The sequence below is a fragment of the Eupeodes corollae genome, unplaced genomic scaffold (genome assembly GCF_945859685.1).
Source record: "Eupeodes corollae unplaced genomic scaffold, idEupCoro1.1 scaffold_991, whole genome shotgun sequence".
Classification (NCBI taxonomy): domain Eukaryota; kingdom Metazoa; phylum Arthropoda; class Insecta; order Diptera; family Syrphidae; genus Eupeodes; species Eupeodes corollae.
Window position 1 is genome coordinate 698 of NW_026605452.1, and position 16,249 is coordinate 16,946.

The window sequence follows — 16,249 nt, forward strand, 5'->3', positions numbered from 1 at the left end:
GAAAGGTATTTAAATGCTCTACCCACAACTGCAAACCAAAATGTTATACGATCGCTCGTTTCCGAAAAATTAGTCAAAAAGTAAAATTACAGAATTTCGACCCAGCTCATCAAAAATTATCTTTCGGTTGCTCTATTTCCTCAACCAAGCCTCCAAACATGATGCGGTTTTCACTAAAATACAGAGCATCGACCCACCTTTCAATTGATGCATAAATCACAAAAATGATTTTTTTTTCAGTTTTTCGAGAAAATCGTGGGCTAACCCTTGCCGAAAAAGTAGTATTTTCAAAACTATTTCCCACCCAATCAAAATACACATCAAAAGAAAGGTATTTAAATGCTCTACCCACAACTGCAAACCAAAATGTTATACGATCGCTCGTTTCCGAAAAATTAGTCAAAAAGTAAAATTACAGAATTTCGAACCAGCTCATCACAAATTATCTTTCGGTTGCTCTATTTCCTCAACCAAGCCTCCAAACATGATGCGGTTTTCACTAAAATACGGAGCATCGACCCACCTTTCAATTGATGCATAAATCACAAAAATGATTTTTTTTCAGTTTTTCGAGAAAATCGTGGACTAACCCTTGCCGAAAAAAGTAGTATTTCAAATCTATTTCCCACCCAATCAAAATACACATCAAAAGAAAGGTATTTAAATGCTCTACCCACAACTGCAAACCAAAATGTTATACGATCGCTCGTTTCCGAAAAATTAGTCAAAAAGTAAAATTACAGAATTTCGACCCAGCTCATCACAAATTATCTTTCGGTTGCTTTATTTCCTCAACCAAGCCTCCAAACATGATGCGGTTTTCTCTAAAATACAGAGCATCGACCCACCTTTCAATTGATGCATAAATCACAAAAATGATTTTTCTCAGTTTTTCGAGAAAATCGTGGGCTAACCCTTGCCAAAAAAGTAGTATTTTCAAAACTATTTCCCACCCAATCGAAATGCACATCAAAAGAAAGGTATTTAAATGCTCTACCCACAACTGCAAACCAAAATGTTATACGATCGCTCGTTTCCGAAAAATTAGTCAAATAGTAAAATTACAGAATTTCGACCCAGCTCATCACAAATTATCTTTCGGTTGCTCTATTTCCTCAACCAAGCCTCCAAACATGATGCGGTTTTCACTAAAATACAGAGCATCGACCCACCTTTCAATTGATGCATAAATCACAAAAATGATTTTTTTTCAGTTTTTCGAGAAAATCGTGGGCTAACCCATTGCCGAAAAAGTAGCATTTTCAAAACTATTTTCCACCCAATCAAAATGCACATCAAAAGAAAGGTATTTAAATGCTCTACCCACAACTGCAAACCAAAATGTTATACGATCGCTCGTTTCCGAAAAATTAGTCAAAAAGTAAAATTACAGAATTTCGACCCAGCTCATCACAAATTATCTTTCGGTTGCTCTATTTCCTCAACCAAGCCTCCAAACATGATGCGGTTTTCACTAAAATACAGAGCATCGACCCACCTTTCAATTGATGCATAAATCACAAAAATGATTTTTTTTTCAATTTTTCGAGAAAATCGTGGGCTAACCCATTGCCGAAAAAGAAGCATTTTCAAAACTATTTCCCACCCAATCCAAATGCACATCAAAAGAAAGGTATTTAAATGCTCTACCCACAACTGCAAACCAAAATGTTATACGATCGCTCGTTTCCGAAAAATCAGTCAAAAAGTAAAATTACAGAATTTCGACCCAACTTTCAGTCGTCAGTGAACTTTCGTTGGGGAAGGTCCCCTCTGTGTTGTGCGTCCGTTGCCCATGCGCGTCTTGTTCGAGTCTTGTGCCTAATCGTGATATGTGTTTAATTATTTCCCATTCATATTTTAAATGTTAACACAGAACAAAAAGAAACAAATAAGAACATAAACAAAAAAAAAATAGCAAAAAAATTAGCAAATAAAATATTAACAGTGATAAAAAAAAAACAACAAAAAAATAGAAAAACAATAAACCACGCCACACCAAATCAACTACAATAAAGCAAAAACAACAAACAACCAACAAAAAAAAAAAATAATACATTATCATGATAAGCCAACTCAACATAGCACAGTGAGTACCATCCTTCACTTTCCCCTTTTCTCGTACAGTCGCATGGCTTAGCTTGTGTATCAAATTGCATTGTGTTTAATAACTAATGCAATTGATACACAGACTACGTCATCGTTGATAACAGATTGTTGACAACAAAAATTTTACTGTTTTGAACTAACAGGGCCGGATTCTATTCTTGTCACTACTAAGGCATAACACTAGTAGTGGCGTGTATCGAACAGCATTCTGTGGTTCAACTCAGTAATATTTTTCTTATAGTCTTCGTCTGTTTTGGTTTTTGTGTTTCTTTTATTTGCAATGGCTGGTAATTTCAGGGTAGATTATTGTAATATTCGTGGGCTTAGATCGAATTTTCTTTCTGTGTACTCCCATACTGCTTTAAACAGGCCAGCTGTATTGGCACTAAGTGAAACCCAAGTGGGTGAGGATTCTGATCCCACTGAATTCTTTATTCAAGGGTATAACTTGGTGCCATTATTCTTTTCCCACCATGGTCTCGCCATTTACATTAGGAATGATGTTGCTTATCAGTTTTTGCCACAATATGGTCCCTGCACAAATTCTTTTTTCAATTTTATGTGGTTTAAATTTTCCGTGAATAAGCAAATCATTTACTATTGCTTCCTTTATCGAAGCCCAAATCTTGACAGAGTATCAACTTCTCGTGAATTTGATGCTTTGTCTGATTCCATCCAAAGAATTGTTTCGTCCTATCCTCGCACTGAAATCGTTGTTACGGGCGATTTCAATGTACACAATTCTTCATGGCTTCAACATTCGGGCCAGTCAACACCAGAAGGAGTGTGTGCTGAGATCTTCGCTGAGTTAAACCACCTAACTCAGCTGGCCAACGAGCCCACTCGAATATCGGACGTGGTAGGTCGAGCAGAAAACACTCTTGACTTGTTTCTTACCTCTGACCCTGGTAAGTACACTATTAGTGTCCTATCTCCTCTAGGCACATCTGACCATTGTGTCATGTCAGCAAATTTCTCGTGTAAAAACTCTCCAGTTAAAGAAAGAGCTCCTAAGAGAACCGTTTGGCAATACGAGAAAGCCAACTGGGACGGTCTCAATAACTACTTCAGGATCTTTAACTGGTCACTATGCTTCCTCGATAGTGACGTTGACGCCAGCGCTGATATGATCACAAGTTTGATTCTCCTGGGAATGAGAACTTTTATCCCGAATAGGGTTAAAAGCATCAGACCTAAGGAAAACGCATGGTTCGATGCGAGCTGTAAAGAGGTTATTAGGGTCAAGAAGGTAAGTTTCCGTTGTTTTAAAGCCAATCCAACTGAGGAAAACCGGAATAAGTTCAAGCAAGCCAGGAAGGCCTGCAACGCACATATTCGACGGACCAAATTTTTACATGACCAAAAATTACGGCAAAAAATTCTGCAATGTCCCAAAGGCAGTAAAAATTTTTGGTCATTTGTAAAAAATATGAGGAATTCTTCCTCTTCCTCGGTTCCTACGCTCGTTGTGAATGACACTCCATTTGTTAGCTCTTTAGAGAAAGCAAATCTCTTTGCTAGGCAGTTCGCCGCCAATTCAACGCTGCCAGTGAGTGTTATGACTCCGCCTGTACTTGAGCGAGTTAATGATTCTATGGGGCAAATCTTTTTTCGCACTCGTAATGTAGCGAGAGTCCTAAAAGATCTTAACATACACAAATCTGCTGGTCCGGATGGTATCCCCGCTATTGTTCTGAAGAGGTGTTCTTCATCGCTGGCAAAACCACTGCGTAAGCTTTTTCATCTGTCCTACTCCTCAGGTCTCGTTCCGAGCGGATGGAAAACCGCATTTGTCCAGCCTATTCCCAAAAAAGGCGAATCTTCCTCACCGTCTAATTATCGACCGATTGCACTTACGTCCCTTCTTTCCAAGGTCATGGAAACGCTGATTAATTATCAGCTCAAGAAATATCTTGAAGAACGGAAGCTTCTTAATGACCGACAGTATGGCTTTCGTAGCAATAGGTCCACTGGTGATCTCATGGTTCATCTCACCGAACAGTGGAACAAATCTTTACATAGTTTTGGAGAAAGTAAGATTATTGCACTTGATATTTCAAAAGCATTTGATAGGGTTTGGCATCAGGCTCTCTTATCGAAAATGCGTGCTTTCGGTTTGCATGAATCCCTCCTTCATTGGATTTGTTGGAAATTAAATTTGTTGGAAATTAAATGCAACCAGCTTAATTCAACTTAAATTTATTATAGAATATGGTACAATTAAATAGGTAATACAAATGATGTTACAAGTTAGAGCGACTATTAGCAAGTGAAGTTTACTGAGTGTTAGACACTCTCATTACATTATATGATATTAATATAGTAGTAGTATATACAAAGATATAGTAGTATGTCTTTAATAGAAGTATTTATGTAAGAAGCAAATATAAATATAGGTACTGTATACAATAAACACATTCTCTATACACTACACTCCTCCCTTCTTAGCTTCAACGTCTTCTGTTTCTAAGTGTTTCCGTGGACTGGAATCAGACGGTAGGTTTTGATGGCCTGGTAGATCTCCTCAACTCAATTGGCTTTAAAATACTTTGAGGAGGCACTGATGTAGAAGGTCGGTTATCAACTTCCAACTGCGGACTTGTCGTTCTAGTGTTGTCAATTAGACGTTGGCCGGCATCGAATTCTTTTGAAGATAACACACCACGCATTTGGTTCTGATGTCGACGTACAGTGCCTTTTGACGTTTTCACCTGATACATCTTCCTCCCGATCTTAGTTTGAACAACACCTGTAATCCACTTCGGGCCTCGGGCGTAATTACGGATAAATACTTGCTGCTCTGGGTGGAACTTTGCAGAAACTGTTTTGATATCAGGCTTTGACATCGGCTTCAGTTGAGAAAGCAAGGAACACATTGGTCGACCATGTAAAAGCTCAGATGGTGACTTGCCTGTGACATTTGGTGTTGATCTGTAAGAAGTCAAAAAAGTTAATAAAGCATCTCTTTCATTGACACCTTCAGAAATTTGTTTTTGTATAGCAGTTTTAAACGTCCGCACCATTCTCTCGGCTTCACCATTTGAAGCTGGATGAAATGGCGCAGTTTTAATGTGAACGATACCCAATTCATGGCAAAACTCTGCAAACAGGAAGAAAATTGGCTTCCGTTATCAGAAACAAGTGTATCTGGCAAACCTTCGATAGCGAATATATTTTGAAGAGCTTTTATTGTTGCCTCAGATGTCGTTGACCCCATTTCCACAACATACGGAAAGTTACTCAGGGCATCTACACAAATAAAGTACATACATGTACTCTACTCCAAGCATTTTGAGGAGTTGGCCAGCTGGCGAATTCCTGTTTCGGTCTACTACTGTTTTGTTGACAAGGCTCACATTGGCTTATGCTCCTCTCAATGTACTCATCCAAGGCTGGCCACCAGCAATGAAGGCGTGAAAGTTGCTTGGTCCTCACAACTCCCCAATGTCCTGCATGTAATAGTTTGAAAACTCGGTCCTGCAAACAAGAAGGTATAACAACTCTGATATGATTTGTTTGATAAACAAGAACTCCATTGTGAAACGTAAGAGCAAACCTCCGAGCAAAGTATGGCTTCAGAGAAGGCTCCAAGCTTTTTGAGGTTTCTGGCCAACCTGTTTCAACAAATTCTAGAATCTTTTTAAGAACTGGATCCTTTAGTGTCATTTTTGCAATAAGCTTAGCATTTAACGGAAAATTTGAAATATCTTCATCCAGCTCCAGCGTTGCTTCCAGACATGCCTCTGAATTATCAAACATCTGATCAGAGCCAGCAGGTAAACGTGAGAGCGCATCTGCATTACCATGTGCAAGCGTTGGCTTATACCTGATTGAATATTCGTATACCATAAGTATGATGGCCCATCTCTGAAGCCTATGAGCAGTCATCACTGGAAGCTGTTTCTGTGGATGAAAAAGACTTAAAAGTGGCTTATGGTCAGTTATTAGTTCAAAGCGCCTGCCATAAACATATTGGTGAAATTTTTGAACACCAAAGATAATTGATAGCGCTTCTTTTTCCACCTGGCTGTATTTTTTCTGAGCATCATTGAGGGTTTTAGAGGCGTGAGCAATCGGACGCTCGGTTCTATCAGGATACCTATGCAGCAAAACGGCACCTATACCATAAGACGAAGCATCACATGCTAGTATAAGCGGGTAGTCATCTCTAAAGTGCACTAGCTTGGTTGCGTCCACAATACTGCGTTTCAGGCTTTGAAATGCATTTTGTTGTCGTTCTGTCCATATAAAAGGTACTGATTTCTTTCGAAGCTCATTAAGCGGAGCAGATTTTGAAGAAAAATCCTTTAAAAACTTCCCATAATAATTTATTTTCCCTAAAAAAGCTTGCAGCTCTCCTAAATTGGTAGGTTGTTTCATTTTATTAATGGCTTCCACTCTATCTTCCAATGGACTTACTCCTTCAGAATCTATTTGGTGTCCTAAGTACCTAACACTAGATTGGGCAAACTTACATTTCGTAATGTTGCAGCGTAATCCATTGGCAGAAAAACGGTGTAAAAGCTCCTCCAAATTTTGGCAATGCTCAGTTGGATTGCGACCAGTGACAATCAAGTCATCAACAAATGCTGCACAATGATCCATTCCTCCTATTACTTGTTCGATTAGGCTCTGGAAAATTCCTGGTGCACTAGCAACTCCTGGTGGTAACCTCTCAAAACGTAGCAGTCCAAAAGGCGTATTTATAACCAGTATAGGCTTTGAATCATCGTGAACGGCAACCTGAAAGTACGCTTCAGAAAGGTCAATTATAGTGAAATGCTGGCCCCCTTTCAACTTATGGCATATTTCTTCAAAACGCGGCATTGGATGTCTAGCTACATCCAGCTGAGGATTCACACCTATCTTGAAATCTCCGCAAATTCGGAGGCTGCCTGACTGTTTTTGCACTACAACAATGGGTGCTGCCCATTCACTGAAATCTACAGGCATCAATACGCCAGCTTTAACAAGACGATCAAGCTCAGCCTTTACGGGCTCCATTAAGGCAAAAGGAAGGGGACGTGGTTTGCAAAACTTTGGACGGGCTCCTGGCTTCAGAAACAATTTAGCTTTAAAATCCTTACAGCAACCTAGCTCTGGGGAAAAAACCTCAGGAAATCGTGAACACACATCTCTTACCATTTTATCCAAGTTAGCATTTGGAGCAGCAGCCAGCAACGTAGATGGTTCCTCAATCATATTGCAACAGCTTATCGAAAATTTTAGTGTTTGAAACCAATCCATTCCCATGATACTTGAACCTTCCTCCATATCGGTTACTATCAACGGCAACTTGTGGACATTATTTTTCCAGCTAACGCTCACACAGGTAGCTCCTTTAATAGGGACAAGTTGGTTTCCATACGCTTTTAAAATTTGGTTTGTATGTTTTAATTCAGGTTCACCTAGCTGCCTATATGCTTTGAGACCAATCATGGAACACGTTGCTCCGGTATCAAGCTGGAACTGTAAAGAGATACCGTTTATAACAAAAGACACAAATAATACCTTCCCTTCCTGCTTCATTTGATGGCAAATGACATTGTCTGAGGTCCCTTGAACAGCTTCAATGGTATAAATGTTTTCTTGCCGATTACTTTTAGCTGGTTGTCGATTCTGGTTTTTATTTTGTATTTTCCCGACATTATTTTTTGTTTTTTCACGACACACGGAGGAAATGTGACCTATCTGTCCACATACACGACAAGTAGCATTGCGAACGGGGCATTCAGCGCGAAGATGACGGACATTACAACCAGGGCATGAGCGCGAAACGTCTTGATTTCTTTGAGCAGATTGAAAATTATTATTTGGTTTTCGAGAAGAACACGATTTGGAACGCGAGCGCGATCTACAGTTTTTTGAAAAATTTACTTGATGAACTTGACACGAAGAATCTCCTTTAATAGCGAGCACCGATTTTTGGGTAGATTCATACGTTTCAGCTATAGCATATACGTCTGCCAAAGTTGGGTTAGGTTTTTGTAAAGCAGCTGATCGAACTACATCATGTGGTGTATGGAGAACTATAATATCCCGTAATAAATTGTCAACGAATGGTTCTTTACACGTTGTCTTTTCACATACAAAATTACAGTCTCTAGCGGCACCACGCAAATCCGCTAACCATTCCGCATACTTTTGCCCTTCTTTCATGCGCATTTGAAAAAAACTAAAACGAGCGGCAAGCACATGGGTTCTTTCTGCAAAATGTTCTGTCAATTTCTCTACGATTGTCTCATATGTCTCTTCTTCTATCTTTTTTCCCGAAAATAAATTTTGTGTGAGATCATACAAATCTGAGCCTGCCCATGAAAGAAAAAATGCTCAAAAATGATTGCCGAAAAAGTAGCATTTTCAAATCTATTTCCCATCCAATCAAAATGCACATCAAAAGAAAGGTATTTAAATGCTCTACCCACAACTGCAAACCAAAATGTTATACGATCGCTCGTTTCCGAAAAATTAGTCAAAAAGTAAAATTACAGAATTTCGACCCAGCTCATCACAAATTATCTTTCGGTTGCTCTATTTCCTCAACCAAGCCTCCAAACATGATGCGGTTTTCACTAAAATACAGAGCATCGACCCACCTTTCAATTGATGCATAAATCACAAAAATGATTTTTTTTCAGTTTTTCGAGAAAATCGTGGGCTAACCCTTGCCGAAAAAAGTAGCATTTTCAAATCTATTTAACACCCAATCAAAATGCACATCAAAAGAAAGGTATTTAAATGCTCTACCCACAACTGCAAACCAAAATGTTATACGATCGCTCGTTTCCGAAAAATTAATCAAAAAGTAAAATTACAGAATTTCGACCCAGCTCATCACAAATTATCTTTCGGTTGCTCTATTTCCTCAACCAAGCCTCCAAACACGATGCGGTTGTCACTAAAATACAGAGCATCGACCCACCTTTCAATTGATGCATAAATCACAAAAATGATTTTTTTTCAGTTTTTCGAGAAAATCGTGGGCTAACCCATTGCCGAAAAAGTAGTATTTTCAAAACTATTTCCCACCCAATCAAAATGCACATCAAAAGAAAGGTATTTAAATGCTCTACCCACAACTGCAAACCAAAATGTTATACGATCGCTCGTTTCCGAAAAATTAGTCAAAAAGTAAAATTACAGAATTTCGACCCAGCTCATCACAAATTATCTTTCGGTTGCTCTATTTCCTCAACCAAGCCTCCAAACATGATGCGGTTTTCACTAAAATACAGAGCATCGACCCACCTTTCAATTGATGCATAAATCACAAAAATGATTTTTTTTCAGTTTTTCGAGAAAATCGTGGGCTAACCCATTGCCGAAAAAGTAGTATTTTCAAAACTATTTCCCACCCAATCAAAATGCACATCAAAAGAAAGGTATTTAAATGCTCTACCCACAACTGCAAACCAAAATGTTATACGATCGCTCGTTTCCGAAAAATTAGTCAAAAAGTAAAATTACAGAATTTCGACCCAGCTCATCACAAATTATCTTTCGGTTGCTCTATTTCCTCAACCAAGCCTCCAAACACGATGCGGTTGTCACTAAAATACAGAGCATCGACCCACCTTTCAATTGATGCATAAATCACAAAAATGATTTTTTTTCAGTTTTTCGAGAAAATCGTGGGCTAACCCATTGCCGAAAAAGTAGTATTTTCAAAACTATTTCCCACCCAATCAAAATGCACATCAAAAGAAAGGTATTTAAATGCTCTACCCACAACTGCAAACCAAAATGTTATACGATCGCTCGTTTCCGAAAAATTAGTCAAAAAGTAAAATTACAGAATTTCGACCCAGCTCATCACAAATTATCTTTCGGTTGCTCTATTTCCTCAACCAAGCCTCCAAACATGATGCGGTTTTCACTAAAATACAGAGCATCGACCCACCTTTCAATTGATGCATAAATCTCAAAAATGATTTTTTTTTTCAGTTTTTCGAGAAAATCGTGGGCTAACCCTTGCCGAAAAAAGTAGTATTTTCAAAACTATTTCCCACCCAATCGAAATGCACATCAAAAGAAAGGTATTTAAATGCTCTACCCACAACTGCAAACCAAAATGTTATACGATCTCTCTTTTCCGAAAAATTAGTCAAAAAGTAAAATTACAGAATTTCGACCCAGCTCATCACAAATTATCTTTCGGTTGCTCTATTTCCTCAACCAAGCCTCCAAACATGATGCGGTTTTCACTAAAATACAGAGCATCGACCCACCTTTCAATTGATGCATAAATCACAAAAATGATTTTTTTTCAGTTTTTCGAGAAAATCGTGGGCTAACCCATTGCCGAAAAAGTAGTATTTTCAAAACTATTTCCCACCCAATCAAAATGCACATCAAAAGAAAGGTATTTAAATGCTCTACCCACAACTGCAAACCAAAATGTTATACGATCGCTCGTTTCCGAAAAATTAGTCAAAAAGTAAAATTACAGAATTTCGACCCAGCTCATCACAAATTATCTTTCGGTTGCTCTATTTCCTCAACCAAGCCTCCAAACATGATGCGGTTTTCACTAAAATACAGAGCATCGACCCACCTTTCAATTGATGCATAAATCACAAAAATGATTTTTTTTCAGTTTTTCGAGAAAATCGTGGGCTAACCCATTGCCGAAAAAGTATCATTTTCAAATCTATTTCCCACCCAATCAAAATGCACATCAAAAGAAAGGTATTTAAATGCTCTACTCACAACTGCAAACCAAAATGTTATACGATCGCTCGTTTCCGAAAAATTAGTCAAAAAGTAAAATTACAGAATTTCGACCCAGCTCATCACAAATTATCTTTCGGTTGCTCTATTTCCTCAACCAAGCCTCCAAACATGATGCGGTTTTCACTAAAATACAGAGCATCGACCCACCTTTCAATTGATGCATAAATCACAAAAATGATTTTTTTTTCAGTTTTTCGAGAAAATCGTGGGCTAACCCTTGCCGAAAAAAGTAGTATTTTCAAAACTATTTCCCACCCAATCAATATGCACATCAAAAGAAAGGTATTTAAATGCTCTACCCACAACTGCAAACCAAAATGTTATACAATCGCTCGTTTCCGAAAAATTAATCAAAAAGTAAAATTACAGAATTTTGACCCAGCTCATCACAAATTATCTTTCGGTTGCTCTATTTCCTCAACCAAGCCTCCAAACATGCTGCGGTTTTCACTAAAATACAGAGCATCGACCCACCTTTCAATTGGTGCATAAATCACAAAAATGATTTTTTTTAAGTTTTTCGAGAAAATCGTGGGCTAACCCTTGCCGAAAAAAGTAGTATTTTCAAAACTATTTCCCACCCAATCAAAATGCACATCAAAAGAAAGGTATTTAAATGCTCTACCCACAACTGCAAACCAAAATGTTATACGATCGCTCGTTTCCGAAAAATTATTCAAAAAGTAAAATTACAGAATTTCGACCCAGCTCATCACAAATTATCTTTCGGTTGCTCTATTTCCTCAACCAAGCCTCCAAACATGATGCGGTTTTCACTAAAATACAGAGCATCGACCCACCTTTCAATTGATGCATAAATCACAAAAATGATTTTTTTTCAGTTTTTCGAGAAAATCGTGGGCTAACCCTTGCCGAAAAAAGTAGTATTTTCAAAACTATTTCCCACCCAATCAAAATGCACATCAAAAGGAAGGTATTTAAATGCTCTACCAACAACTGCAAACCAAAATGTTATACGATCTCTCTTTTCCGAAAAATTAGTCAAAAAGTAAAATTACAGAATTTCGACCCAGCTCATCACAAATTATCTTTCGGTTGCTCTATTTCCTCAACCAAGCCTCCAAACATGATGCGGTTTTCACTAAAATACAGAGCATCGACCCACCTTTCAATTGATGCATAAATCACAAAAATGATTTTTTTTCAGTTTTTCGAGAAAATCGTGGGCTAACCCTTGCCGAAAAAAGTAGTATTTTCAAAACTATTTCCCACCCAATCAAAATGCACATCAAAAGGAAGGTATTTAAATGCTCTACCAACAACTGCAAACCAAAATGTTATACGATCTCTCTTTTCCGAAAAATTAGTCAAAAAGTAAAATTACAGAATTTCGACCCAGCTCATCACAAATTATCTTTCGGTTGCTCTATTTCCTCAACCAAGCCTCCAAACATGATGCGGTTTTCACTAAAATACAGAGCATCGACCCACCTTTCAATTGATGCATAAATCACAAAAATGATTTTTTTTCAGTTTTTCGAGAAAATCGTGGGCTAACCCTTGCCGAAAAAGTAGTATTTTCAAAACTATTTCCCACCCAATCAAAATGCACATCAAAAGAAAGGTATTTAAATGCTCTACCCACAACTGCAAACCAAAATGTTATACGATCGCTCGTTTCCGAAAAATTAGTCAAAAAGTAAAATTACAGAATTTCGACCCAGCTCATCACAAATTATCTTTCGGTTGCTCTATTTCCTCAACCAAGCCTCCAAACATGATGCGGTTTTCACTAAAATACAGAGCATCGACCCACCTTTCAATTGATGCATAAATCACAAAAATGATTTTTTTTCAGTTTTTCGAGAAAATCGTGGGCTAACCCTTGCCGAAAAAAGTAGTATTTTCAAAACTATTTCCCACCCAATCAAAATGCACATCAAAAGAAAGGTATTTAAATGCTCTACCCACAACTGCAAACCAAAATGTTATACGATCTCTCTTTTCCGAAAAATTAGTCAAAAAGTAAAATTACAGAATTTCGACCCAGCTCATCACAAATTATCTTTCGGTTGCTCTATTTCCTCAACCAAGCCTCCAAACATGATGCGGTTGTCACTAAAATAGAGAGCATCGACCCACCTTTCAATTGATGCATAAATCACAAAAATGATTTTTTTTCAGTTTTTCGAGAAAATCGTGGGCTAACCCTTGCCGAAAAAGTAGTATTTTCAAAACTATTTCCCACCCAATCAAAATGCACATCAAAAGAAAGGTATTTAAATGCTCTACCCACAACTGCAAACCAAAATGTTATACGATCGCTCGTTTCCGAAAAATTAGTCAAAAAGTAAAATTACAGAATTTCGACCCAGCTCATCACAAATTATCTTTCGGTTGCTCTATTTCCTCAACCAAGCCTCCAAACATGATGCGGTTTTCACTAAAATACAGAGCATCGACCCACCTTTCAATTGATGCATAAATCTCAAAAATGATTTTTTTTCAGTTTTTCGAGAAAATCGTGGGCTAACCCATTGCCGAAAAAGTAGTATTTTCAAAACTATTTCCCACCCAATCAAAATGCACATCAAAAGAAAGGTATTTAAATGCTCTACCCACAACTGCAAACCAAAATGTTATACGATCTCTCTTTTCCGAAAAATTAGTCAAAAAGTAAAATTACAGAATTTCGACCCAGCTCATCACAAATTATCTTTCTGTTGCTCTATTTCCTCAACCAAGCCTCCAAACATGATGCGGTTTTCACTTAAATACAGAGCATCGACCCACCTTTCCATTGATGCATAAATCACAAAAATGATTTTTTTTCAGTTTTTCGAGAAAATCGTGGGCTAACCCTTGCCGAAAAAGTAGTATTTTCAAAACTATTTCCCACCCAATCAAAATGCACATCAAAAGAAAGGTATTTAAATGCTCTACCCACAACTGCAAACCAAAATGTTATACGATCGCTCGTTTCCGAAAAATTAGTCAAAAAGTAAAATTACAGAATTTCGACCCAGCTCATCACAAATTATCTTTCGGTTGCTCTATTTCCTCAACCAAGCCTCCAAACATGATGCGGTTTTCACTAAAATACAGAGCATCGACCCACCTTTCAATTGATGCATAAATCTCAAAAATGATTTTTTTTCAGTTTTTCGAGAATATCGTGGGCTAACCCTTGCCGAAAAAAGTAGTATTTTCAAAACTATTTCCCACCCAATCAAAATGCACATCAAAAGAAAGGTATTTAAATGCTCTACCCACAACTGCAAACCAAAATGTTATACGATCGCTCGTTTCCGAAAAATTAGTCAAAAAGTAAAATTACAGAATTTCGACCCAGCTCATCACAAATTATCTTTCGGTTGCTCTATTTCCTCAACCAAGCCTCCAAACATGATGCGGTTTTCACTAAAATACAGAGCATCGACCCACCTTTCAATTGATGCATAAATCACAAAAATGATTTTTTTTCAGTTTTTCGAGAAAATCGTGGGCTAACCCTTGCCGAAAAAAGTAGTATTTTCAAAACTATTTCCCACCCAATCAAAATGCACATCAAAAGAAAGGTATTTAAATGCTCTACCCACAACTGCAAACCAAAATGTTATACGATCTCTCTTTTCCGAAAAATTAGTCAAAAAGTAAAATTACAGAATTTCGACCGAGCTCATCACAAATTATCTTTCGGTTGCTCTATTTCCTCAACCAAGCCTCCAAACATGATGCGGTTGTCACTAAAAGAGCATCGACCCAGCTTTCAATTGATGCATAAATCACAAAAATGATTTTTTTTCAGTTTTTCGAGAAAATCGTGGGCTAGCCCTTGCCGAAAAAAGTAGTATTTTCAAAACTATTTCCCACCCAATCAAAATGCACATCAAAAGAAAGGTATTTAAATGCTCTACCCACAACTGCAAACCAAAATGTTATACGATCGCTCGTTTCCGAAAAATTAGTCAAAAAGTAAAATTACAGAATTTCGACCCAGCTCATCACAAATTATCTTTCGGTTGCTCTATTTCCTCAACCAAGCCTCCAAACATGATGCGGTTTTCACTAAAATACAGAGCATCGACCCACCTTTCAATTGATGCATAAATCTCAAAAATGATTTTTTTTCAGTTTTTCGAGAAAATCGTGGGCTAACCCATTGCCGAAAAAGTAGTATTTTCAAAACTATTTCCCATCCAATCAAAATGCACATCAAAAGAAAGGTATTTAAATGCTCTACCCACAACTGCAAACCAAAATGTTATACGATCTCTCTTTTCCGAAAAATTAGTCAAAAAGTAAAATTACAGAATTTCGACCCAGCTCATCACAAATTATCTTTCGGTTGCTCTATTTCCTCAACCAAGCCTCCAAACATGATGCGGTTTTCACTAAAATACAGAGCATCGACCCACCTTTTAATTGATGCATAAATCTCAAAAATGATTTTTTTTCAGTTTTTCGAGAAAATCGTGGGCTAACCCTTGCCGAAAAAAGTAGTATTTTCAAAACTATTTCCCACCCAATCAAAATGCACATCAAAAGAAAGGTATTTAAATGCTCTACCCACAACTGCAAACCAAAATGTTATACGATCGCTCGTTTCCGAAAAATTAGTCAAAAAGTAAAATTACAGAATTTCGACCCAGCTCATCACAAATTATCTTTCGGTTGCTCTATTTCCTCAACCAAGCCTCCAAACATGATGCGGTTTTCACTAAAATACAGAGCATCGACCCACCTTTCAATTGATGCATAAATCTCAAAAATGATTTTTTTTTCAGTTTTTCGAGAAAATCGTGGGCTAACCCATTGCCGAAAAAGTAGTATTTTCAAAACTATTTCCCATCCAATCAAAATGCACATCAAAAGAAAGGTATTTAAATGCTCTACCCACAACTGCAAACCAAAATGTTATACGATCTCTCTTTTCCGAAAAATTAGTCAAAAAGTAAAATTACAGAATTTCGACCCAGCTCATCACAAATTATCTTTCGGTTGCTCTATTTCCTCAACCAAGCCTCCAAACATGATGCGGTTTTCACTAAAATACAGAGCATCGACCCACCTTTTAATTGATGCATAAATCTCAAAAATGATTTTTTTTCAGTTTTTCGAGAAAATCGTGGGCTAACCCTTGCCGAAAAAAGTAGTATTTTCAAAACTATTTCCCACCCAATCAAAATGCACATCAAAAGAAAGGTATTTAAATGCTCTACCCACAACTGCAAACCAAAATGTTATACGATCGCTCGTTTCCGAAAAATTAGTCAAAAAGTAAAATTACAGAATTTCGACCCAGCTCATCACAAATTATCTTTCGGTTGCTCTATTTCCTCAACCAAGCCTCCAAACATGATGCGGTTTTCACTAAAATACAGAGCATCGACCCACCTTTCAATTGATGCATAAATCACAAAAATGATTTTTTTTCAGTTTTTCG

The 16,249-nt window shown here is 37.5% G+C and overlaps 1 protein-coding gene across 1 annotated transcript; it reads right to left on the reverse strand.

The window, feature by feature from the left end:
• Nucleotides 1-4,657: 4,657 nt before the first annotated feature.
• LOC129953513 (uncharacterized protein K02A2.6-like) lies at nucleotides 4,658-8,274 on the reverse strand (the record flags this gene model as incomplete). Its single annotated transcript, XM_056066755.1, has 5 exons — nucleotides 7,987-8,274; nucleotides 6,529-7,578; nucleotides 5,466-6,414; nucleotides 5,266-5,358; nucleotides 4,658-5,209 (listed from the first exon to the last, which is right to left on the reverse strand). Coding segments are annotated over exons 1-5 (2,932 nt in total), but the record flags the coding sequence as incomplete, so codon positions are not given.
• Nucleotides 8,275-16,249: the final 7,975 nt, after the last annotated feature.